Below are 23,135 nucleotides of genomic sequence, written 5' to 3'. Positions count from 1 at the left end.
GGAGACCTCCCAGGCAAACCCTCGCTCAGGGCCAGGATATATAGTAGACAACCAGGAAACTGAGCAGGGAGACCCCGGTCTGCATTCTGTGTGTCACTGCCATGGGCTGCAGGCTCCTCTACTGTGTGGCATTTTGTCTCCTGGAAACAGGTAAGTCCTGGGCACTGGTCTTACTACCTTGGACTTCTAGCTTTCTTCCATGCAACTGTCTCATAAGACCCCCTCCTAGGTAGTCTAAATTTGACTTCTAACTTCCACAGGCCCTGTCAATACCAGAATTATCCAGACACCAAAACACCTGGTCACAGCAGTGGGAAGTAAAAGGACCCTGAAGTGTGAACAATATCTGGAACATAATTCAATGTATTGGTATGAACAGAAAGATAAGGAGTCACTGGAGTTCATGTTTTCCTACAACTATAAGGAACTCATTAAAAATGAGACTGTTCGAGCTGGGCTCGGTGGCTCAGCCTGTAATCCCATGTTTGGGAGGCTGAGATGAGTGGATTGCCTGAGCCCGTGGGTTCAAGACTCGCCTGGGCAGCGAGACCTCATCTCTACAATAAATCAAAAAACCAGCCAGGTGTGGTAGCGCATGCCTGTAATTCCGGCTACATGGAAGGCTGAGGCGGAAGGATCGCCGGAGCCCAGCAGGTTGAGGCTGCGGTGGCTGGGTGCGGCCACTGCACTCCAGTCTGGGCGACAGAGTGAGACTCCAACTTAAAAAAAAAAACAGAAAACAGATTTTAGCTAGAGCAGCTGGGGGGTCATGGCTGTGACTTGGACAGGCGACCATGGCTACTCAGGCCAGGCTGAGGTTAGGGAAGATGGCACTTGGTTGGATTCTGAACTGTAATGATTGGTGGGGAGATTCTGAATACATTTTGCAGGAAGAGCTGACAGGGCTGCTGACAGGTTGGCTGTGGACCTGAGCAGAGTCAGGGTGTCTCCCAGGTTTCTGACCCGAGCAACTGGTAGGACGGAGTCACTATTCACCAAGACAGAAGAACGTGGGACGAGGGGAGTTGGGAAGCAAAGGTCGGGAGTTTGGCTTTGGTGCAAGTTGGAGATACCTGCAAGGCACATCAAGGAGGCCCTGAATACACAATCCGGAGTTTAGGGAGGCTTGGATTGGAGTCCTTAAGTTGTCTGTGAACAGCTCACAGGCTGCATTGAAAGCATGAGACTTGGTGAGGTCAAGGCAGAGTGCAGACTGAGGAGAAGCCGCTCCAGGATGGAACACTGGCCAACTGTCCAGATGAGGAGAAGGGAGCCAGCAGGGATGCAAGAGCCCCGAAAACCAAGCAAGAATATGTTTCAAGGAGGGGGAAGAAGTAGTTGAGAGCCGGGCTCGGTGGCTCAGCCTTTGGGGGGCTGAGGTGAGTGGATTGCCTGAGCCCGCGGGTTCGAGACCCGCCTGGGCAGCTGGTGAGACCTCATCTTTACAATAAATCAAAAAATTAGCCGGGCATGGTAGTGCGCGCCTCTAGTTCCAGCTACTTGGAAGGCTGAGGCGGAAGGATTTCCGGAGCCCAGCAGGTCGAGGCTGCGGTGACTGGGAGCGGCCACTGCACTCCAGTCTGCGCGACAGAGTGAGACTCTGACTCAAAAAAAAAAAAAAAAAAAGAAAAGAAGTAGTTGAGAAGCCGATGCTGGGTTTAGCAACACACGTTTCTGGGTCTCTCAGCCAGAATTTTCCATGGAGGGTTACAAGGGAACAGGTGTGAGAGGAGGGTGTGTAAGCAGCAGATTTCTGAGTCACAGTCAATGCTGTGACTGTGTTAGGAATGTGGCCACCGTAAGCTCTGCGTGGCTGTCAAAGGCAAACGCTTAACAGCCCTGCTCCCTCCTGTCTCCTCGTCATAGCTGCATGGCAGATGTGCATCCCTGAGATCCTGTCCTGAGTTTTTATTTGGGGTGTCTGTGAGCCGTTCCCTCCCTGGGAAACGTCCTCGCCAGCAGTTACAGCCGGGAGAGTGGCACTCTCCCAGACCTGCGCTCCGTTGGCAGCCCCCCTGGTCAGGCCTCAGTCTCGTTCTGAGTAGCAGGCAGGATGATTCCCTTGTGTCATGTGGAATTTTCTGGGCACAGGCGTGTGCTGTGCTTTAAAGGTCTTCCCTTCTGTCTCCTCCTTTTTCCTCTTCCAGTCTTCCCCAATCTCACTGCTCCTTCCGGCTTCCCCCAATTACCTTCTCTCTGTCACAGGCTAATGACAAACTATGTGACCTTCGTGGTCGGGGAGATTCTGCTTCTGATCCTGACCATCTGCTCGCTGGCTGCCATCTTTCCCCGGGTAAGAGGTGCTTTTCTGTTGGGTTCTGGAAGCCTCTGGAAGTGAGTGGCATGCCCTGTAAAACTGGGTACTGATGGAATTTTGCTTCCTGTCTAGTCCTGACAAACAGACTGTCTTCTGTTAGGATGGCTTGGGCACTTATCCACCCATCCGTCCGTCCACCGTCAGCTGAGCCCTCCGCTGGGTTGGGCAGTGGCGCTGTAGCATGCCCGGGCGAGGCAGAATCTGGATTAGCGGGAACCTGGGTAGAAAGCAGTGGAGGCCCAGCCAGAAGGTGGCCTGGCCTGACTGCAAAGGCCCTTGAAAGCCCGATTGAAGGGATTCAGCCGGAGATGGCTAGCCCTGGACACTGGCCCAGGAACTGGGCCACTGCTGGCTGGTGCTGCCCACAGCCTCTTGTCGCCAGGTCTGCTGGCAGGAAAGGGCTGCGACCTGGAGGCCGTGGTGTTGCTAGACACCTCGAGTAGGACTGACACAGCACCGGACTCCTGCCTGTCTTCTCTGCTCTGCCCTTGTCAGTTTGCAGCTGACGTGCAGGCCAAGCGCTGCGGGTTAGGTTCCTGGGGTGACAGTGTGAGAGCAGCCAGCGTCGGCTGTCACGGCTGCAGCAGAAAGGGCCGTCAGAGGCTCCCGGAACCTGAAATCCCATCCGTTCCTCCTAGGCCTTTCCTAAGAAGCTCGTGGCCTTCTCGACTTGGATCGACCGGACCCGCTGGGCCAGGAACACCTGGGCCATGTTAGCCATCTTCATCCTGGTCATGGCGAATGTTGTGGACATGGTGAGCCCTCTCTGCTGTCCTTCTTGAAGGGACGCCCCTGTCCTCAGTGGACAGCACAAACAGTTTGTCCGTCCATCTGTCCGTTGTGGCTTGGAGTGGCACTTAGGTTTTGGGACACATTGTCCCGGCCGCATGGGCTCCTCCCTGTTGTCCAGGAGCCTCTGAGCCTCCCTTGCTTCCTCGCAGCTCCCTCCTGTCCCAGAGTCCTAGAGCCCAGTTCCACGTGCCTTCCTATGCTGGGTGCTTTACATGCACACTGGCTCATTTAATCTGTGTAACCATCCTGAAGTTGGTATCAGTATCCAGTTTCATATGGAGAAACGAAGGTTCAGAAAGGTTAATTCACTTGTTCTAAGTCACACAGCCAGTAACAGAGTCGAGGACTGAAGCAGTTCTGAACACCAGTCCTGTATATTCTTCCTCTTTGTCTCATTGCTTAAGGGGCGCAGCACTTATTCACCTTCTGCATGTCTTTCTTTCTTTCTTTTTTTTGAGTTGGAGTCTCACTCTGTCGCCCAGACTGGAGTGTAGTGAGTGGCCGCTCCCGGCCACTGCAGCCTCGACCTGCTGGGCTCCGGCGATCCTTCAGCCTCAGCCTTCCGAGTAGCCGGAATTACAGGCGTGCACTACCACGCCCGGCTGATTTTTTGATTTATTGTAGAGATGAGGTCTCGCTGCCCAGGCGGGTCTCGAACCCACAGGCTCAGGCAGTCCACTCACCTCAGTCTCCCAAAGGCGCGGGATTACAGGCTGAGCCACCGAGCCTGGCTTGCATGTCTTTCATAGTCCTTCCAGTACGGCTAGTTCAGGTCTATCAGGACTGGGGCAAGCCTGTTCCACGAAAGGCACTCTCCCATTTCACCTTCACCCACTTGAACACCGTCAGGCCTTCCTAGAGGTGCGACTGTGGGCACGGCAATGTCCCAGAGCCCAAATGGCTAAGGCAGACACAAATCATCTTCTGTTCTCTGCTCTCCTCAGTTCCCGGAAAAGTTGGGGGTCCCTTGTGGGTGCAGCCAGATGCTTTCTTGGGGCAGAGGCAGGAGTTTGAAGCCTGGATCTACAAGTTTAGAACCACCAGGATTCACTGAGCATTGAGGACTTGGAGCTGTCATTCAGTGCTCTCGTCAGTTGTCATGGCCCCCTCCAGTTTGGGTGGGACCATATGCACTCTTACAAAGGCCTACTTTTCTCCAATGTAATGTTACATCATTGCTGTCTTAACTGCTTAAGAACAGGAATCACATCAGTATGGAGCCTTATTCTGGTAGTAGAGAGAGTGAAAGGCTCTAGGATGCAGCTAATCAATCACAAATCCAAGCGTGCGGAGGAGCTAGGACTTCCAGAACCACACACGCCTGGGTTGCACAGCGCCCACCACCCCAGGAAGAGAAACCCAGACCCCTTGCAGGTTTGGAAACAGCTAGAACCTGGTGCCCAGGTGTGGGGGCCACTGCATCACCCGGCCAGGGATGCTGCGGGACATCTAGAGATGCTCTCGCCCATGGAAGGGTAAAAAACCAGGGTGCTGTGGACACTTTGCACATGTGAGAATTGCAAGCTGAGAACTTGCCCAAGGCCAGACAAGACCCACAAGGTGAAAGTTACAAGAGTAGGGGTGACTCCGTTCGCAGATACCCTTTCTACCGATTGCATCTGCCCAGCAGGGCAACCAGTGACCAGACTCCAGCAGATAGTGTCCCCAAAACAGAAGTGTTTGTGCAGAGACTGGCTGTTACCACAGGGAAGCCAAGTAGGGGCTGATGGCCTCACGGCCTCTGCTGGGGCCACAGCGTGATGTGGGGAGGAGCGTGTTGGCGTTGAAGCCTGAAGATGTGCTCCTAGTTACCGCTTGCCAGTTGTGCTGCTCCGGGCAGGTCTGGCCTCTCTGGGCTTCCTGTACAATAGGGGCAGGACCGAGATACTCAGGGTTTTTTGTGACATCATGAGATGACGGTCAGGTTCTTCCTAGCAACTGCTAACTTTTGGATGATGGTTCTCTGGTAAACGTTGATCTTTCTCGGTGTTTCCGAGGGAGACGTGGGAGCCGTGGGAACCGTGGGAGGTGGCAGCTGAGCGTACGCTGCACAGTCTGGCGCCCTCTGACCAGCATCTGCCGTCCCCTTGCACGTGTGTTCCCCTCCCTCCAGCTTGGCTGTCTCCAGTACTACATGGGACCCGGCAACGGGACGGCAGGGCTGGAGACCGAGGGCGGCTGCCTGGAGAACCCCAAGTATTACAATTACGTCGCCGTGCTGTCCCTCATCGCCACCATCATGCTGGTGCAGGTCAGCCACATGGTGAAGCTCACGCTCATGCTGCTGGTCACAGGCGCCGTGGCCGCCATCAACCTCTATGCCTGGCGCCCCGTCTTTGATGAACACGACCACAGACGTTTTCAGGAACATGAGTAAGATGAAGCCTGGTGGGGGATCTGTCTAGTCTCCTTCCTCCCACCCCAAGTCCCCATGTCCAGGTCACGGGCCTGCTTGAGGTGACTGTCTGCCTCTAGGCTCAGCAAAGGTTTGTACAGGCACTAGGTTTCGCGGCTTCTTGCAGACCTGCCACTGGTTGGCTAGGACCTGGGGATGGGGCCTTTCCAGTCAATGAATGGAGGAAGGCTTGGGACACCACAGGGCTGCGCTGGGCATCAGCCTCTTGTGCCCAGATGGGGCCTGAGTGTGCTTTCTATTCAACAGCTTTCCTGTGGTGGCCTTAGAGAAGATGCAGGTGTTCTCTGCCCCGGGGCTCAATGGCACTGACAGGTAAGGCTACTGCTTTCCGCCTGGCCTGCATTTACGGCCGTACTCGAGACAGGGAACACAACAGGCCCCATGGTCTCACCCTCCCAAAGGCGCACAATCTGGCATGTGCCGGTTAGGAGTTGCCATCTGTTTCTCTGGGAGGGCTGCTGCAGAGGCAGAGTGATTCCAGAATGGACCTGGGCCTGTGGGCCTAGAGACACCGCACCAGCAGTGCGGTGTAGAGGGGGTTGCAGGCTGGATACTGGATGGAGGGGAGGAGGAGCGGCCAGCTGCATAGAAGTGGCTGGCGGGGCTGAGGCAGCAGGAAAATGAGGAGAAAGGAACACGCTTGGGGTTAGGAGACTGGAGTTCTGACCCTGCAGCAGCCAGTGATTCTCTGTGGGTTCAGGCAGGTCAGTTTCCGTGAGTCTCAGTTTCATCTCTTGAGGAGGATATTGAACTAAAAGTTTTCTAAGGTCCCTTCCAGGATGAAGCTTCTAGAATTGTGTGACTCAGTGACTTGAATAGCCTTTCAAAAAGGTTTAAGAAAGTAAAAAGACTACCTGATAGAAGAGGGGTGAAAGAACTGAATTGGCCCTTTACAAGAGAAGTCTAAGTGGCCACTGACAAATTGCACTTAAGTAATCAAGGAACTGCGTATCACACCATGACAAGATACTGTTATACGCTTAGCAGTTTGCCAAAAATTAAAGTCCAACAAAAATGAAGTATAGCAGTATATAGTCCTGGTAGGAGTATAAATGGACACAGTCACTTTAGAAAAATGTGGAGTTATTTAATAAAGCTGAAAATAGACCTATGTCCCAACATCTTAGAGACATTCATGCACATATATATGTCCCAGGATACATGCACAAGAATGTCCATAGTAGCACTGTTTATCATAGACACCCCCCCACAAAACAAATGAAACAACCCAAATGACAGCAACAGTTAGTGCTATATAAATTGTGGTGTATTCATACGACTGAATACTATACAATAATGGAAATTAACTATAGCTCCACATAAAAATATGGATGAAAGCTATAACAAGTCATGGCAAAACTGTGTCCCAGTCCCATCACTGTGATGTCTCTTGCTTCTCCAAATTCCTCCATGGTTGTAGCTACTTCTGTGATCAGTCAGGTGATGATGCAGTGTTGATCAAACATCTGGGGAGCAGCCCTGGTGCCAATACCAAGTGTAGCCAGGAGAGGCCAGGGGTTGGTGGCTGTCAGCAGCCCAGCGATGTAAGAAAGCGCTAACACTCAAGGAGAGTCTGACTTGATGTGAAAAGGACCAAGGAGTTGGAGGAAGCTTTTGGGGCCTAGGGTGACAGGACACAGCACAAGCTAGTTAGAGGCAGTGAACCCCCTTCCAAGAAGGCAGCTGGGTGCTCTTTCAACTGCATTCCCCTCTGCCCTGCAGGCTGCCCCTGGTGCCTTCCAAGTACTCGATGACAGTGATGGTGCTCGTCATGATGCTGAGCTTCTACTACTTCTCACGCCACGTGAGTGTCTGCACACCCTCCTGCCTCTTTGCGGGCTCACAGCCCGCCAGCGACTCCTGAGAAGCAGTCCCAGGACCTAAGAACCTCACTCCGAAGGAATGCCATTTCCCTTTACCCAAGGCAGCATATGGCTCCGATCAAGCCACCACCTCCTGTGTTCTGGCTCTTTCCTCAGTAACGCAAGGAAGACACTTCCTATGTCGTCCTCTTGACCTCCCCCAGGATGCTGAAGGAAGGGTGGGGGTGGGGGTGGGCGGGTGAAGAGCTGGCACAAAAGCCTGGATACACTGACCCTTCCCTAGGCCGGGGGCTCATGCCCCTGCACTCACCCTGGCTCTGGGGTCACGAACACACTGACCACGGCCTAGGGTCAGAAGAGAAAGGGGAGGGAGCTGGTGAAGTCTGTGTCTTTTTTTTCTTTTTTTTTCTGAGTTGGAGTCTCACTCTGTCGCCCAGGCTGGAGTGCAGTGGCACGCACGCTCACGGCCACCCCAGCTTCGACCTGCTGGGCTCCGGAGATCCTTCTGCCTCAGCCTTCCAAATAGCCAAATAGCTCACTACCACGCCCAGCTAATTTTGGATTTATTGTAGAGACGAGGTCTCGCCAAGTTGCCCTCGCACCCGCGGGCTCAGACAATTCACTCGCCTTGGACTCCCAAAGTGCTGGGATGACAGGCTGAGCCACCAAGCCCGGCAGAAATCTGTGTTTGATTAAAAGAAAAGACAGAAGGGAGGGAGAAAGCAGGAAAAGATCTGTACTTACAGCTCCATGTTAGCGCAAGTGCCCCCCAGTGGCTTTCTAGATAAAGTGCAGCCTTCCCAAGCCACTTCTGGGCCAAATGGAGCCTGCTGGAAACAGGGACTCCATCCTGGGCTGGGAGATCCCCACTGCTGCCACCTCCACAGGACAGACCTGTGACTCAAATTAGATCCCAGGAGGATCTATGAAAGGCCTCACATGGAAGGTCTCTTGTGACCAGAGAGGCCAGAGATCCTTCTTGCAGCTACAGCGTGGCTTTTTTTATTTTTATTTTTGAGTTGGAGTCTCCCGCTGTTGCCCAGGCTGGAGTGCAGTGGCATGCTCACTGCCACCGCCGCCTCGACCTGCTGGGCACAGGTGATCCTTCCACCTCAGCCTTCCAGCTAGAACTACAGGAATGTGCCACCATGCCTAGACAAGTTTTTGCCTGGACCCCTGGGCTCAGGCAATCCTCTCACCTCCTCCTCCCAAAGTTCTGGGATTATAGGTGTGAGCCACCATGCCCACCCTAATTTTATTTTTATTTGTAGAGGTGAGGTTTCCCTATGTTGTCCAGGCTGAGGGTGGCCTTTCTGATTAGGTGAATCCTTTCAGGTCTCACGTCCCTTGCAGCTTAGCCATCTTCCCACGAGCTTTTACAAGTGGAATCCCTCCATTCAAGGAACTGTCTTTCATCTTTCCATTCAGTGGCCAGCTTAGAGCACATGCCTTGCCTTGTCTCTGTAGGTGGAAAAACTGGCACGGACGCTGTTCTTGTGGAAGATTGAGGTCCACGACCAGAAGGAACGTGTCTATGAGATGCGACGCTGGAATGAGGCCTTGGTCACCAACATGTTGCCTGAGCATGTGGCACGCCACTTCCTGGGGTCCAAGAAGAGAGATGAGGTGAGGGGCGTGGCCTTATGCTGGAGCCTGGAGCCATGCGGCTGTTTGTATTTATTTGCTCTCTTTTAGGGAGCTCTCTTCAGGGCCCAGGCAGGGCCAAACCTAAACAGCAACAGCAATAGAAGCCAAAGAGGTTTCTCAGGCCACTGTAGCAGGACACTGCTATAGACACTGTTAACGTGGGCCATGGCTAGCACCTCCCCTCCTGCTGTGACTGTCTCAAAACAGTTGTTCCCAGTTCCATCATACCCTCTTCCTCATCGCTGGGGATATTTACTTATCCAAAGCAGTGATAAGCTCTTTTCTTTTTTTTTCTGAGTCGGAGTCTCACGGAGTCTCACTCTGTCGCCCAGGCTGGAGTGCCATGGCACACTCACAGGCACTCCAGCATCGACCTGCTGGGCTCTGGCGATCCTTCCGCCTCAGCCTTCCAAGTACCCAGAACTACAGGCACGCACTACCACACCCAGCTAATTTTTTATTTATTATAGAGACGAGGTCTCGCCAGGTTTCCTGGGCTGGGCTTGAACCCGCAGGCAGCAGTTCATTTGCCTCGGCCTCCCAAAGTGCTGGACGTACAAGCTGAGCCACTAAGCCCAGCCGATAAGCTATTTCCTAATAATTCAAAATTAGGATAATCTATTGCTGGGCTTGGTGGCACACACCTGTAGTCCCGGCTACTTGGGAGGCTGAAGCAGGAGGATTGCTTGAGGCCAGAAGTTCCAGGCTATTGCAGTGAGCTGTGATTGCACCACTGCATACCAGCCTGGGCCACAGAACAAGAACTCACCTCCTAAAAAAAAAGTTGGGATAATCTGAGAAATGTGTGTGTCCAGAAAGGTGAGTGCACACGCCATGTATGTGGAAGAGATTCATTTTTCTAGCACATCATCCAGTTAGTCTTTGAGCACTCTGGCCTCTTCTTAGGAACTGTACAGCCAGTCGTATGATGAGATTGGAGTCATGTTTGCATCCCTGCCCAACTTTGCTGACTTCTACACAGAGGAGAGCATCAATAATGGGGGCATTGAGTGTCTGCGCTTCCTCAATGAGATCATCTCGGATTTTGACTCCGTGAGTGCCCATCTTGCCCTTTCCTCCGGCCACAGAGCTCGCCAATTCCAGATCACATCCTAGGATGGGCTGCAGAAGTTAGAAGCTGGAGAGTCACTCTAGATGGCTACGTGTTCTAGATGAGCCTTTCTGTAACATGGATTTCTGTGGCCACCTGGGACTGCTGGGTCTGAAGGGGTGAGGGAGGAGTCTGGGAAACCACCCTCAAGATCACAGGGTAAGGACTGACTCCTCTGATTCCTCCTACCCTCAAATCCAGATTCAGTGAACATTTACTGGGTAACCTGTGTCCTAGAGAAAATGCTTTTACACATGTGCACAACCACCTTGAGAGACTGGCAGTTTTATCTGTATCAAGGTTATAGAAACTAAGGCTCAGAAAGTTAGGAGTTTTCCCAGCATCATGCAGCAGATAAGCAGGGGAATAGATGCTTTCATAGGAAAGCATTTCTTGGATGTTTTGTGGGGTCCTTGGAAAGAGGAAAGCCTGTCATTTCATTAGCTCCCTCATCTCCCCTGACTCTGCTGACAGTTCTTTCCTTCACCCTGGTCTCAGCTCCTGGACAATCCCAAATTCCGGGTCATCACCAAGATCAAAACCATTGGCAGCACCTACATGGCAGCTTCAGGAGTCACCCCAGATGTCAACACCAATGGCTTCACCAGCTCCAGCAAGGTAGTTCACCACTGGAGTGGCCAGAGGGAGGAGAAGACGCTTGCTCTGCCTGAGGGGGACTGGCAGTCCAGACCCAGCATGTGGGAAATGAGACGTTGTAAGAGTAAAGAAGTTGAGGGCTGTTGTGCAGAGGGGTCACAGACACACACCACCAGCACCCTGTCAGTAACTAGAAACATTACAAAAGTTGAGCGAGCAGAGAATAGAACAGACAGAATTCCACCGTTCAGGCCGATAATGGTTCATGCACACTGCACTGCAGCCAGGCCCCCTTAAGGCTCTCTGCTTTAAGAACCAGGCAGCAGGAGCCATCCATGCAATTGTGCCACAATGGAAACAGAGGTGAACCTTCTGAATTCTCTGGCTGATATGCCTATTCTGCTGAACAAACTTTAGACCTGTGGAGCCAGCTGTTTAGCTACCAGGAAAGGACACGAGGCCAGAAGCCCTGCCCAAGTGAAAACTTCATCCTGTTTTCCCTTTCCAACTGTCCCAGGATGTCAGCACTACTGCTGTCTCTACCATATGGATGAGGTTAAAGAAACATGTCCAAGGCAGGTCATCCCCCTCAGGTTGTTGCTACCCAGTTGAGGAATCCAACCAAGAACAACCTGACAAAATCTAATGATCACGCTCAGACAGGTGAAGAGACCTGCCTCACGACCAGATGCATGCAGACAGGAGGCAACTGAGGGAGCGAACTTGTCTTCCCCGCCAGTGTGGCCCAGTCTTTGCCCTCAACTTGGGAGAGGGACCCATGTGAACTCTGTCACAGTGACAAGTCAGAGCTAAAAAAAAAAGGTTGCTGACTCCTTTGTGGGAAGAAGGATGTGAGGCCTTGAACAACTAGGTGAAGGGATCCACCCCAGAACATCGCTGGGGAAGGAAGCAGGTGAGCAGGCTGCTGTGGATGCATGCCTGGATGGCTGCTGACGCTTCCTCTGCTGTCCTCTGGCATAGGAGGACAAGTCCGATAAGGAGCGCTGGCAGCACCTGGCCGACCTGGCCGACTTTGCACTAGCTATGAAGGACACGCTTACGAACATCAACAACCAATCCTTCAACAACTTCATGCTGCGCATAGGTGAGGCTGTAGACTTGCCCGCCCCGTGACGTGCTCCCTTCTGACGCAGGGACCTAGCACATCAACAGGAAAGACAGGAGGGTTAGGGAGACCAGAGGCATCGGGCTGGGGAGGTTGACACACAGAGCTGGAAGGGACCTGAAGGGCCTTTAGTCCAGTCTCTTTTTGGTGATCAAACTGAACATCCAACTGATGAAATGGTCGAGCTGTACCTATCCTTACTGTTTAGTCAGGAAGCCTGGCCTTCCTTCTGAATCCAGCTGAGAAGTCAGTTTGTTACTCTCCTTTCAAGGGTATTCTGTGCCTGCTAAGGGCTTTGAAAGGAGTTAATGTCACCTGCTACCCCCTACTGAAGAGGAGTCTCATTCCTTCTAGGTGAGGCTGCAGCATACTTGAGAAGCCGGCTACTACCATACTGAGCAAATTAACGTATGGGGGGTAACTGACATTTGCTAGGCACATGGAAAGGACAGGATAAATAGGAGACATGATTTTTGTCTGACAGTAGTAGTAGCATACAGACAAGTTTAACAAGGAACACATGTTATATAATTAGGAGTTTTGTGGCAGGGGCCAGGTGACAAATCGTGTAAAAGAGGAGTTGGTTTCTGAGAGGCTAAAGACAACGTTTGGTGTGTGGCTGTGGTGAACTCTAGTGCTTCCACCCAGGCATGAATAAAGGAGGAGTTCTGGCTGGGGTCATTGGAGCCCGGAAACCACACTATGACATCTGGGGCAACACAGTTAACGTGGCCAGCAGGATGGAGTCCACAGGGGTCATGGGCAACATTCAGGTACGTCCAACAGAGCTGAGCCCTTGCTCAGATTCAGGGAATGGGAGCAAAATCGGCATAGTGCTTTGTCACACAAGATTGCCCCTTCCCCAGCCCAGACGAGTAAGTCAGCAGTGCTGTGAGGTTAAGAGCACGCATGGGAGGAGGGTCTCCAGCTAGTCTCGACAGAAGGGAGACAAGCTCCCACCCATTTGCACTGATGAGACTCGAGTTCTGGGTGAGTGCAGCCTGCCCCTGGGCATGAGCTTCCTGACATCCTGTGATGTTATCAGCTGGGTCTGGCAGACAAGCTCCACAGAAGGGGCAAAGAAACAGAAGAGAGGGAGCAAAAGTTTCCAGACAACAGTGCTGCCACACAGCCAGCCTCTGGCTGTGTTCCTAGGAGAGAGGACTCTGGGAGAGCGCACCCCGCGTTCTGCTGCTCTTACCCCTGCCCGCCAGGGGTGGAACGCAAGGGCATGGCCCTGGAAGGTAGGAGAATGCTAAGGGCTTATCTGGACCCATGCTCAGCTCCAATCCCCAAAGCCCCCACGCCCACCCTCGGTCTAGGCTTACCTTCTAACCCCAGTCTCCTCCTCTGTTCTCTCTACAGGTAGTAGAAGAAACACAAGTCATCCTGCGAGAGTACGGCTTCCGCTTTGTGAGGCGAGGCCCCATCTTTGTGAAAGGGAAGGGGGAGCTGCTGACCTTCTTCTTGAAAGGGCGGGACAAGCCAGCGGCCTTCCCAAATGGCTCCTCTGTTACGCTGCCCCACCAGGTGGTTGACAACTCCTGAATGGTCTCTGGACCCACGCAGTCCACATAGGAAGCGAGAATTTATTCTTTGGAATCGAAGAAAGGCCTTGGGAAAGGACCAAGTACCGAGTCCCAACGTTCCCAAATTGTTGAAGTGCACACTCACATAGACTTTAGGTTTAAAAAATCTCCTCAAGCCTTCACTTGTTCATGGGTCTGTGAGCTCCGAGGGTGGCCATACTCCTCCTCAGTGTGCCTGTAGCATCCCCGAGGAGGGGTCTTAGGTGTAGTGCCGGAACAGTCCTTCCAGAGCCCTCGCTCCAGCCCAGCCCTTCTTGCCCCAGAGAGGCCCTGGCCACTGTGAGCAGGAATGCGGCCGAGTGGGGTCGAAGCTTCCTTTGCCGCTGGGCTGGGAGCACAGGGGGGGAAGCTCTGCTTCGGATGGGGCTGGACAGGGCAGGACACTCCAGCAGACATTCCAGAACTTGAAAGCAGTGCTGTCCATTCTGAAGAGAGCTCAAGCTGGAGACCTAACCAGGCCCAAGTTGGGTGAGATGGCCCTCGTCCTGATAATCTTGAAAGGTTCTTTTAGAACCCCGTCACCTTAGTCATGAGAGCAGAAAGTGCAATACTCCTTTCACCTGGTGGGGGGAGGGGAATTTATTTCTGAAAGAAAAATATATAAACAGATCTTCTCCATTTATATTTTTAACCTTCTGTTAAAAAACTTTCCGATATTGCCTTGCCTTTTGAGCTCTTGCTACAGTCGCCTTTGCTACTGCTTTAAAAGAGAATTTACAGGTGTTAAGAACAAGACTGTTTTATTAAAAGCTTTATTCAACTTGAAAGTGATCACTGTGGAGAGTCTTCATACCTCTTATCTGGGAAGTGCTAAGTGCTTTGCTAACTCATGCCATTCGAATGTCCCCAACATATGCCCAGAAGGCAAGAGCCAAACTAAGGCATCACTTTTCTTCTTGAGCTACTCTCTAGAGGGTGGTCCCTGCAGCTCTCTCATGCCCTCTACTCTTCCCAGAGTTGGTAGAGCTCTCGCACGTGGAGATCACTTCATAACCATGAGGTCTGGGAGTAAAGCCTGAATGCAGCTCTGGGCCTTGGGCAGTAATGGCCCCATCTGTGACTGGCAAGAGAAGAATAGGGCTTGAACGGAGAGAACTTGGCCAGCCAAACACACAGGTTTTCACATCTGTGAACTGACCCACAGACCAAGGAGTAAGAAGTGCCAGCAGACCTGAGGCCCATGGTGCCAGGCAGGAAACAGTGCTCTAAATAAACTAGGAAAAGGGGAAGAAGACTATACGGCCATGACCTCGAGCTGCAAGAGAGGGAAGACATGAAAGTGGGAAGGCCTGCTTTCCTTTGCAACAACTGGGTTTATGGGCAGGTTTCCAACCATACTTTTTGATAGGGGACTTAATACATCCAGTGCTCTATTAAAATGTTGTAGGAAACAAAACATTAGATACACTGAACACTGATTATTTTATCCATAGTGTTTTCTCATACCATATTCTTTATAAAGCAGTGGCCTAGAATACACTGCTCTAAACCTTCTATCATGAACCTGGAGTGCTCTAAGAACTTTTCAAAAGTCTCAGGAAAATGAGGCAGAATTACTTAAAGTTTCCATAAAAGCTAGAAATACTCTTGAGTGGTACACCTCCGCTTTTTCACAAACTCTACTTTTGCCCCACAGACCGTTCTGATTTTCAGCTAAAACATATGACTGGGTCAGTCAATACCCAGAAGAACAGAAAATCTAGAGCATTATAAGAAATTATCAGGGGCCAGGCTCGGTGGCTTAGCCTGCAATCCCAGCACTTTGGGAGGCCGAGGTGAGTGGATTGCCTGAGCCCGCGGGTTCGAGACCCACCCGGGGAACTTGGCGAGACCTCGTCTCTATAATAAATCAAAAATTAGCCCGGTGTGGTAGTGCGCGCCTGCAGCTCCGGCTACTTAGAAGGCTGAGGTAGAAGGATCACCAGAGCCCAGCAGTTCGAGGCTGCGGTGGCCGGGAGCATGCCACTGTACTCCAGGCTGGACAACAGAGTGAGACTCTAACTCTTTTTAAAAAAAAAAAGAGAAATGATCAGATAATCATGGAATTATCCAAAACACCAATGTCTATACTCAAACTTGCTTCTCATCCTAATGAAGAAACAGGTGTCCCCAGGTATGTCTGAGGCTTTTGAAGGTTTTCAGTTCCCAGGACCCTGCCTGGGACTGTCTACAGCACTACTTTATACACTTCTGACACACTCCTATTGAAAATATTTTAGGAGGCAAGGCTCGTATCCAATTCTTCTCCTTTTCTTGCAAATGAAGCAAACACTTGATGGAGGGGCTTTGTACAGAAGAGAGTTTCATGGGATGCTCGTTGTTCTTCCATTGAAGTGGACAATGCTTCTGTGCCTAGAAAAGAAAGATTCTATCAATCTCACTGATATTCTGAACTCATATAACTTTTTTTTTTTTTGGTTTGGCCTAAAAGAGGCTGCCCATTATTGGATCAATGTAATTTTGAATCTGGGGATTTAAATAAGACTGCCCAAAGAAATCTAAAACCTATAGTGTGAAACTTGTGGCAACCTCAAAACTTCTGTCTCCTAAATATATTTTACCCAATGTTTCATTATTGCCATATCACATTATTATGGTATATTTAACTGAAACAGATACACAAAAAAAGTCTCTCAGCCAGTCCTGAAAATTTTCTACTTAGAGAATATTCCATAGAGAGCTACTTGTACACTGATCTGTCATGTCTACTTGGCTTCATAGAGATAAGTCTTTTGGCTCCATTCACCATAAATGTTCCTATGACTCACTCTTATTAGCTGTGTTTCTTCAAGCAGTGTTTCCAATAAAAACAAATCATAAGCTGAAAGAACACTGGCAGTGTTGGGCAGGCAAAGGAGGAAAAACTGGGATAATCATGTTTACTGTTTACAAGGAGGAAAGAAAAGATTGATAGAAACAAAGAAAATATTCTATGTGTTTTACAATCTGAGTACATTTATAGTACATAACAGAACAAAGTATTTTAAGAGGTCCACTTGATATATTTTACCTATATTATCTTTTTCATTCAGCTTGCATAAACTAAGGCACATTAGCATTTCTTCACTGAGGCATTCTTCCTCTTACCTTGATATGTCACAGTGACGTCAGCTGGAAGAGTTGTTGTGAGGTCTTTATACAGCAACCTGGCACAAAATGGGGAAGACTGATCCCTGGGATCCAGTTTGTAAGTAAATGACAGCAAGTTGCACAGTGAGTTTCTCTGTAAGGGCCCAGTCAGAAAGGCTGCAAAGTCACTCTGAGAGGTATGAGAAAACAAAGTAGATAATGACCATAGCTCCAAACATAGCAGTTATGATATTCAAATGTCAAACCAAAAAGAGGGTCCATCAACTAAATCTAAATGAGCAATAAATGAGGGACAGAAAAAGGCCTGAAAAAAGGACTAATGAAAGAGATTCATAAGATAGCTAAAAGTCAGTAGCAGCCTAGAAAGTTCTGCAGGAAGCACTTCCTAAATGGCCAGCGGTGTGGGTGGAAGGGCGATACTATATTGTTTCTGCCAAGAATTTCACTGACGTTACTACATGCAGCTACGATACTTCATGTCTGCATTCACGTATCGATTTACGTTTAACCTGCAACTGGGAGCTTCAGAGTCATTCCAAATACACAGAGGAGGAAACGCCAAGCTTGTAAGAATCACTTATTAGCCGTGCTCAGTGACTCAGCCTATAATCCCACGCTTTGGGAGGCTGAGGTGAGTGGACTGCCTAAGCCCGCGGGTTCGAGACCCACCTGGGCAACTTGGTGAGACCTCATCTCTACAATAAATCAAAAAATTAGCCAGGCGTGGTAGCGCGCGCCTGTAGTTCCAGCTACTCGGAAGGCTGAGGCGGAAGGATCGCCGGAGCCCAGCAAGTCGAGGCTGTGGTGGCTGGGAACATGCCACTGCATTCCCAGTCTGGGCGACAGAGTGAGACTCCAACTCAAAAAAAAAAATCACTTATTGCCTATCTGCAATAATTTCCTGTCTACCTTTTTCACTCCAACCTTAGTTCAACTGCAACCCTAAGAAGGTAGTCAGAGTTTAAGGGAAGATGGATAGCATTCCTCTATAGTTCTTCAGTACTTATTCGTCCTGCTGCGCCTGTACCCACAGTTCAGCAAGGTACTTGGCACATAGTAGTCACTCCATAAATCCTTGTTGAACTGGAAACAGGAGGGGAACCCCCAAAAGACAGGAATTTATTTATTAAAAATTTATGTATTCTTTTTTTTTGAGTTGGAGTCTGACTCTGTTGCCTAGGCTGGAGTGTGGTGGCATGCTCATGGCCACCGCAGTCTCAATCTGCTGGGTTTAGACAGTCCTTCCGCCTCAGCCTTCCAAGTAGCTGGAACTACAGGCATGCGCCTCTACGCCCAGCTAATTTTTTGATTTATTGTAGAGATGAGGTCTCACCAAGTCGCCTGGGCTGGTTTCAAACCCATAAGCTCAGGCAATCCTCTCATCTCGGCTTCCCAAAGTGCTTAGGTGTGAGTCACTGCACCCAGCAAAAAAAAAAAAAAAAAAAAAAGCTATGTATTCTTACATGTTTAAACTTCAGTCACCTTCAAGGCACTCTCCGTTTGATGCAATGTATCTATCAAAACACTTTTTCCATTGCTCAAGACAGTTTTTGAACACATCAATTTTGATGCCTCTTAGTGTTCTTACAGTTTTTGTCTCACCTCTTCCACACTGGCAAAATGCTTCTCTTTGAGGACTTTTTTCATTGGGGAAACGAAAGTTGCTTGGGGTGAGACATGGGCATCATGCCATTTTTGGTCAAAAACTGCTCAACACTCAACGCAGTGTGGGCAGGTGTGTCCTCATGGTGGAAGAACCAGGGACCTGTTTGCCACAACTCACGTTTCTTCTGCAAATTGTGATGCAAGCTTCTCAAAACTCCCAGATAAAAACTTTGGTTGACGGATACAGAAAAACAAATTCCAAGTGTTCTACAAGGAGCCTACCCTCTAAAACACAATTCTGTTTTTTTTGGGGGGGATCCTCCCTCAAGCAACTATACAACCTTGTGATACAAGCTTGAGAACCACTATTCAGGAGTATATATCCTTTAACCAGTGCCCATGCTTCAATATCATTCGGAGTTTCCAAAGGGTAATAAAAGTGAGTGGAAAACAGCTTTTATGTAAATAAGAAACAAGCATTAGAAAGGTAATGTCTAGGCTGGGTGCGGTGGCTCACACCTATAATGCCAGCACTTTGGGAGACCAAGGTGAGAGGATTGCCTGACCCCACGAGCTTAAGACCATCCTGGGCAACTTGGTGAGACCTCATCTCTACAATAAATTTTTTTTAAAAAGTAGCTGGGCATGGTGCCTGTAGTTCCAGCTACTTGGAAGGCTGAGGTGGAAGGATCACCTGAGCCCAGTAGATCGAGGTTATGGCGGCCTCGAGTGTGCCACTGCACTCCAGCCTGGGCTACAGAGTGAGACTCCAACTCAAAAAGAAAGGTATGTCCAACTTCTGACTCAGTATTAGGAAACATTTAAAATACAGAAGAAAATATCCCCCCTTTCCCCTTTTAAGTTTATCCTGGCTCCATAAAATGGGATCTATAACATCCCAGATACCTGAAGTCGATCTGCCTGGTACTTCCTCCCAGAGTAAGCATTTAGATACTCGCAGAGACTGAACAGGAAGTGCTGAATATCAGTCTGTAAGTATTTTGCAGCTATCTCTTCTAGAGGAATGAAGATTGGGACTGAATGTTGATGTATCCAGAGTGGTTTCTGTATGACAAGGTCCACAAAATAGGACTCCAGTAGGTTCCCCTCAAAGGCAGTATTGATGCAGACACAGACTCCTCGGCTGGTCAGTTTAGCACTGATCCCTGAGGCAAACAATAAGAGGATACCTCTCAACAGATGTCAGGCAAAGGTAATATGTTATTCATCTGCACAACCCAATAGCTTCCAGAACACTATGCACACAAACGTTTGTTGAATGAATGAATACCACTGGCTCTTTCTTCCTCTTGACTCTGGCTCACTTTGACATTGAGTTGTTAAAACCATGAAAGAATGGTGAAAAATCAAAAACATCCTAAACACCAAATTAATAAGAAAGAAATTTTGAAAATTTAAATTTATAGCTATCTTCTTTTTTTTTCTGGAGTGTCAAATAATTTGTGACAGTCCCCAGTTCTGCCCACAATCCTCTTATGGTGGAGATGGGAGACTTAATCCCTGCTTATGGTGAAACAGATATTTGAGGGGTTCAAACTATTTGACTAGGGGAATTAAGCAAGCCAGCAGTAAAGGAAATCATTACAGGGTCTGGCACTGGATGAATTGCTAAAATGAACGGTCCAAGTCAGTCACCAACCAATCTTCTGCTGTACAAAGGGGCCAATCTTATAGGCGTGCCTACGAATAGCATGCCAGTTTTGTGTGTGTGTGATGACAATGGGAGTGCAAAATCTCTGAAATAAGTCCAGGACAATAATACAGCTAGCAAACTAACTCACTAGAGACAGACTCAGAATGGAATATGTGTAAAACAACAACAACAACAACAACAAAAAACCACAAAGCAAAACATACATACATACCTGTAAAACGATATGCCTGCAGAGTAGCTTTCACATTTTCCAGTTTCCTTTCCAAAACTTCTTTCCCACTAGTGTCTACTATTTGGTCGGGTTCTACATTGGCAATAGATGCTTTAACCTGTGAGATATGCAGCAAATCAAACTGGGTACAAAGGAGTACATCACAGTTACTGACCTTACCCAGCTGGATAAAAGCTAAATATATTTTATATGATATAGTATATCATGGAATGCTACAGCAAACAACCAATCAGTTAATGCTACGAATTCACAGCAGAGGAAGAATCTTATGGATAAGAGTGCTAGGAATCAGAGGAGAAGCTGTGCTGGCCTGAAGAACAATTTGAATTTTGGTGGGAATGGAAAGGATCGTAAGAAGAGGAAGAGCGGGATGTGAAGAAAGTCTAGGATGAACACATGTTGAGTGAAAGAGGGTGTGCAGAAGCAGGCCGGGCATGGTGATCCAGGTCAGACTTTGCAGGGTTTCAGGTGCCAGAACTCCAAGACTTGGGCTTCCAGCCGTGGCCCAGCAGATGGTATCAGGGTGACCTGCCCTCCAAGAACAACTGGATAAGACCAAAAATAAGTAAGGTGGATAAAAGACCAAAAATAAATAAGCAAGCAAGCACAGAGAGAGAAGATGGTTTGAAGACATTAGAGAACAACCCAAATAGCCAGAAATGAAGAGAAAAGAGAAATGCTCTGAAGTTAGCTGGCTTTCCCTGCAGCATTTGCCCTCAGAGCATTTGCTTATTCATATATACAAGACACACTAGACCAAACTGAAAGCGGTAGGCTGGACTTCAGCACTCTCACTATCTGGGGAGACAAGAATCGGACATCAGTGTTATCAAAGCAACCTTTCTTATGGGCCAATATCCTGCAGAAAAGGGAATCCAGGATTCACTTTGCCCTCCAGGCATTTGCTAATTCCCAAACTGCATATGTGTGACTGGGTACGAGGCACCAAATAGAAAGAAGCTACTAAAAAGTTAAAATGCTAAGCAGAAATTTTGGCAGAACAAAATCTGGGAGTTTAGGGCATGCCAAGAAAGAGGAGCCTTGACAGACCTGCCCCTAACACACACCCAAACTTTCAATCGAAAGCCTTAAAAAAACCTACACCCTAGGAGTAAGGGCAAGCCAGAAACAGACCGCCTCAACTGGACTGAGGTGATATGCCAATACACTATTTGCCTGCCAGAAAAAAACTAAAATTCTTTATGGAGTAAGGTAACATAACTCAAAAACCCTACTTTTTTTCACACATAATACCTATCAATGAATCAAAAAAAGTACAAGGCACACCAGGAAAGAGAAACAGATGACTAAAAACCCAGAGAAAAAAGAAGACAATAGGAAAAGCTTAAAGAAATTCAGCTATTTGAATTACTAGGCATAGCAATTAAAACAGGTAAAAAGATGAAGAACTCACATGAAAAAGCTGGAATCTATAAAAAAGAATCAGATGGAAATCCTAGAATCAAAAAATATAGTAAGTAAAATTAGATTTTAATAGTTTAAAAGCCAACTAGGCAAGATTTTAAGTAAAGCAAAAAATGGGTATATTTTCATATCCAGATGAAAGTACATAGAGAAAAAATAAGACTAGAAAATTAGTAAAGACATAGGTTATAGGGAAAAAAACACACGAATAGGAGCCCCAGAAATAGGAGGGAAATGAGGTAGATGCACTATTCGAAGAGATATGGCCAATTTTCCAAAATATATTAAAAACATCAAATAATTAAGGAAGCTATGCAAACACCAAGTGAGATAAGGAAAGAAAGCATGCTTAGCCACATTATGATATAAAATTGCTGAAAACCTATATTCAAACAATAAGACTAACATCTAATTAATAAGACTAACACCTAGCAGACACTATGGCCCTAGGACACAACAGAATAATACCTGACAATCTGAAAGTTAACTTCTAGTTTATAACTCTAAACTCAGCAAAAAATTCTTAAAAAATAAAAAATATAATGAAATAAAGATGTTTGTAGACAAACAAAAAGAGAATTTACTGTCAGCAGACTTATACTAAAAGAAGTACCAAAAGGAGCTACTTAACCGAAGGAAAATAATGCTAGATAGAAATATGAAAATGCAGAAAGCAACAAAGAACACTGAAAAGGGTAAATATGTATATAGCGCTAAAAGAAAACTGACTGTAAAAACAAGACAGACAATAAAATGACACTATGGTAGATTGAGATCCAAATATATCTGTGATCACATTAAAAGTTAATGGGATAAATATTCCAATGAGAAGACAACAATTGCCAGGCTGGATTAAAAACATCTAACTATATGCTACTTAGAAGAGGAACACCTTAAATATAAGGTCATTGAAAGATGGAAAGTAGAAAGACAGAAAAAACTTACCCTGTAGGCCTTAAACAAAAAACATTGCTGCTGTACTAGAATTTGTCAAAGTAGACTTTAAAGCAAGAAATGTGATTAACAATAAAAGAAGACACTTCATGGTAATAAAAAGTTAACTAAACCAGGAAGATACTGTAATCCTAAATCTGTCTGCACCCAACATATACAATGTATACCAGAAACACAGACTAAAAGGGGGAAAAAAAAGTCTACAATCACAGTAAGAGATTTGAACAAATCTTAACCAAACAAGTAGGCAAGTTAATCAGTAAGGATACAAGATATGTTAAAATGATGAACACACTTGGCTTATTTGATATATACATATATATAGAATACAGTACTCAACAAATGCAAAATTCCATTTAAGGCACATGGAACATTTACCAAAACTGGCTGGGTCACATTCTTTGACCACATGGAATTAAGCTATAGAAAAGTAACTCTAAAAAAAATAACTAGCCGGGCTCGGTGGCTCAGACTGTAATCCCGCGCCTTTGGGAGGCTGAGGTGAGTGGATTGCCTGAGCCCGCGGGTTCGAGACCCGCCTGGGCAACTTGGTGAGACCTCATCTCTACAATAAATCAAAATGAGCCAGGCATGGTAGCGTGTGCCTGTAGTTCCAGCTACTTGGAAGGCTGAGGCAGAAGGATCACCAGAGCCCAGCAGGTCGAGGCTGCGGTGGCCGGGAGTGGCCACTGCACTCCAGTCTGGGTGACAGGGTGAGACTCCAACTCAAAAAAAA

General features: G+C 48.2%; 2 protein-coding genes across 2 annotated transcripts in view; one reads left to right on the top strand and one right to left on the bottom strand.

Annotated features, from left to right (window-relative positions):
- ADCY3 (adenylate cyclase 3) overlaps positions 1–14,185 on the top strand; it is a 120,807-nt gene extending 106,622 nt beyond the window's left edge. The window contains exons 11-21 of the mRNA XM_008060282.1: positions 2,206–2,293; positions 2,956–3,072; positions 5,223–5,482; positions 5,772–5,837; positions 7,248–7,329; positions 8,816–8,974; positions 9,902–10,048; positions 10,605–10,724; positions 11,685–11,808; positions 12,478–12,602; positions 13,195–14,185. Of these exons, the coding sequence (XP_008058473.1) occupies positions 2,206–2,293; positions 2,956–3,072; positions 5,223–5,482; positions 5,772–5,837; positions 7,248–7,329; positions 8,816–8,974; positions 9,902–10,048; positions 10,605–10,724; positions 11,685–11,808; positions 12,478–12,602; positions 13,195–13,377 (1,471 nt within the window). The 3' untranslated portion in view covers positions 13,378–14,185. The remainder of the gene's footprint in view (positions 1–2,205; positions 2,294–2,955; positions 3,073–5,222; positions 5,483–5,771; positions 5,838–7,247; positions 7,330–8,815; positions 8,975–9,901; positions 10,049–10,604; positions 10,725–11,684; positions 11,809–12,477; positions 12,603–13,194) is intronic.
- A 1,440-nt stretch (positions 14,186–15,625) lies between these two features.
- The window catches only part of CENPO (centromere protein O), a 16,809-nt gene continuing 9,299 nt past the window's right edge, over positions 15,626–23,135 (bottom strand). Inside the window, exons 4-7 of the mRNA XM_008060291.2 lie at positions 20,000–20,117; positions 19,020–19,279; positions 16,506–16,677; positions 15,626–15,770 (exon numbers count right to left, since the gene is read on the bottom strand). Coding sequence (XP_008058482.1) covers positions 15,634–15,770; positions 16,506–16,677; positions 19,020–19,279; positions 20,000–20,117 — 687 coding nt within the window. The 3' untranslated portion in view covers positions 15,626–15,633. The remainder of the gene's footprint in view (positions 15,771–16,505; positions 16,678–19,019; positions 19,280–19,999; positions 20,118–23,135) is intronic.

Source organism: Carlito syrichta, unplaced genomic scaffold (assembly GCF_000164805.1).
Source record: "Carlito syrichta isolate Samal-C Ts95f unplaced genomic scaffold, Tarsius_syrichta-2.0.1 Scaffold304574, whole genome shotgun sequence".
In the NCBI taxonomy this organism is placed as follows: Eukaryota; Metazoa; Chordata; class Mammalia; order Primates; family Tarsiidae; genus Carlito; species Carlito syrichta.
Note: the sequence above shows the minus strand (reverse complement) of the source record. Positions and strands in the feature narration are given on the sequence as shown.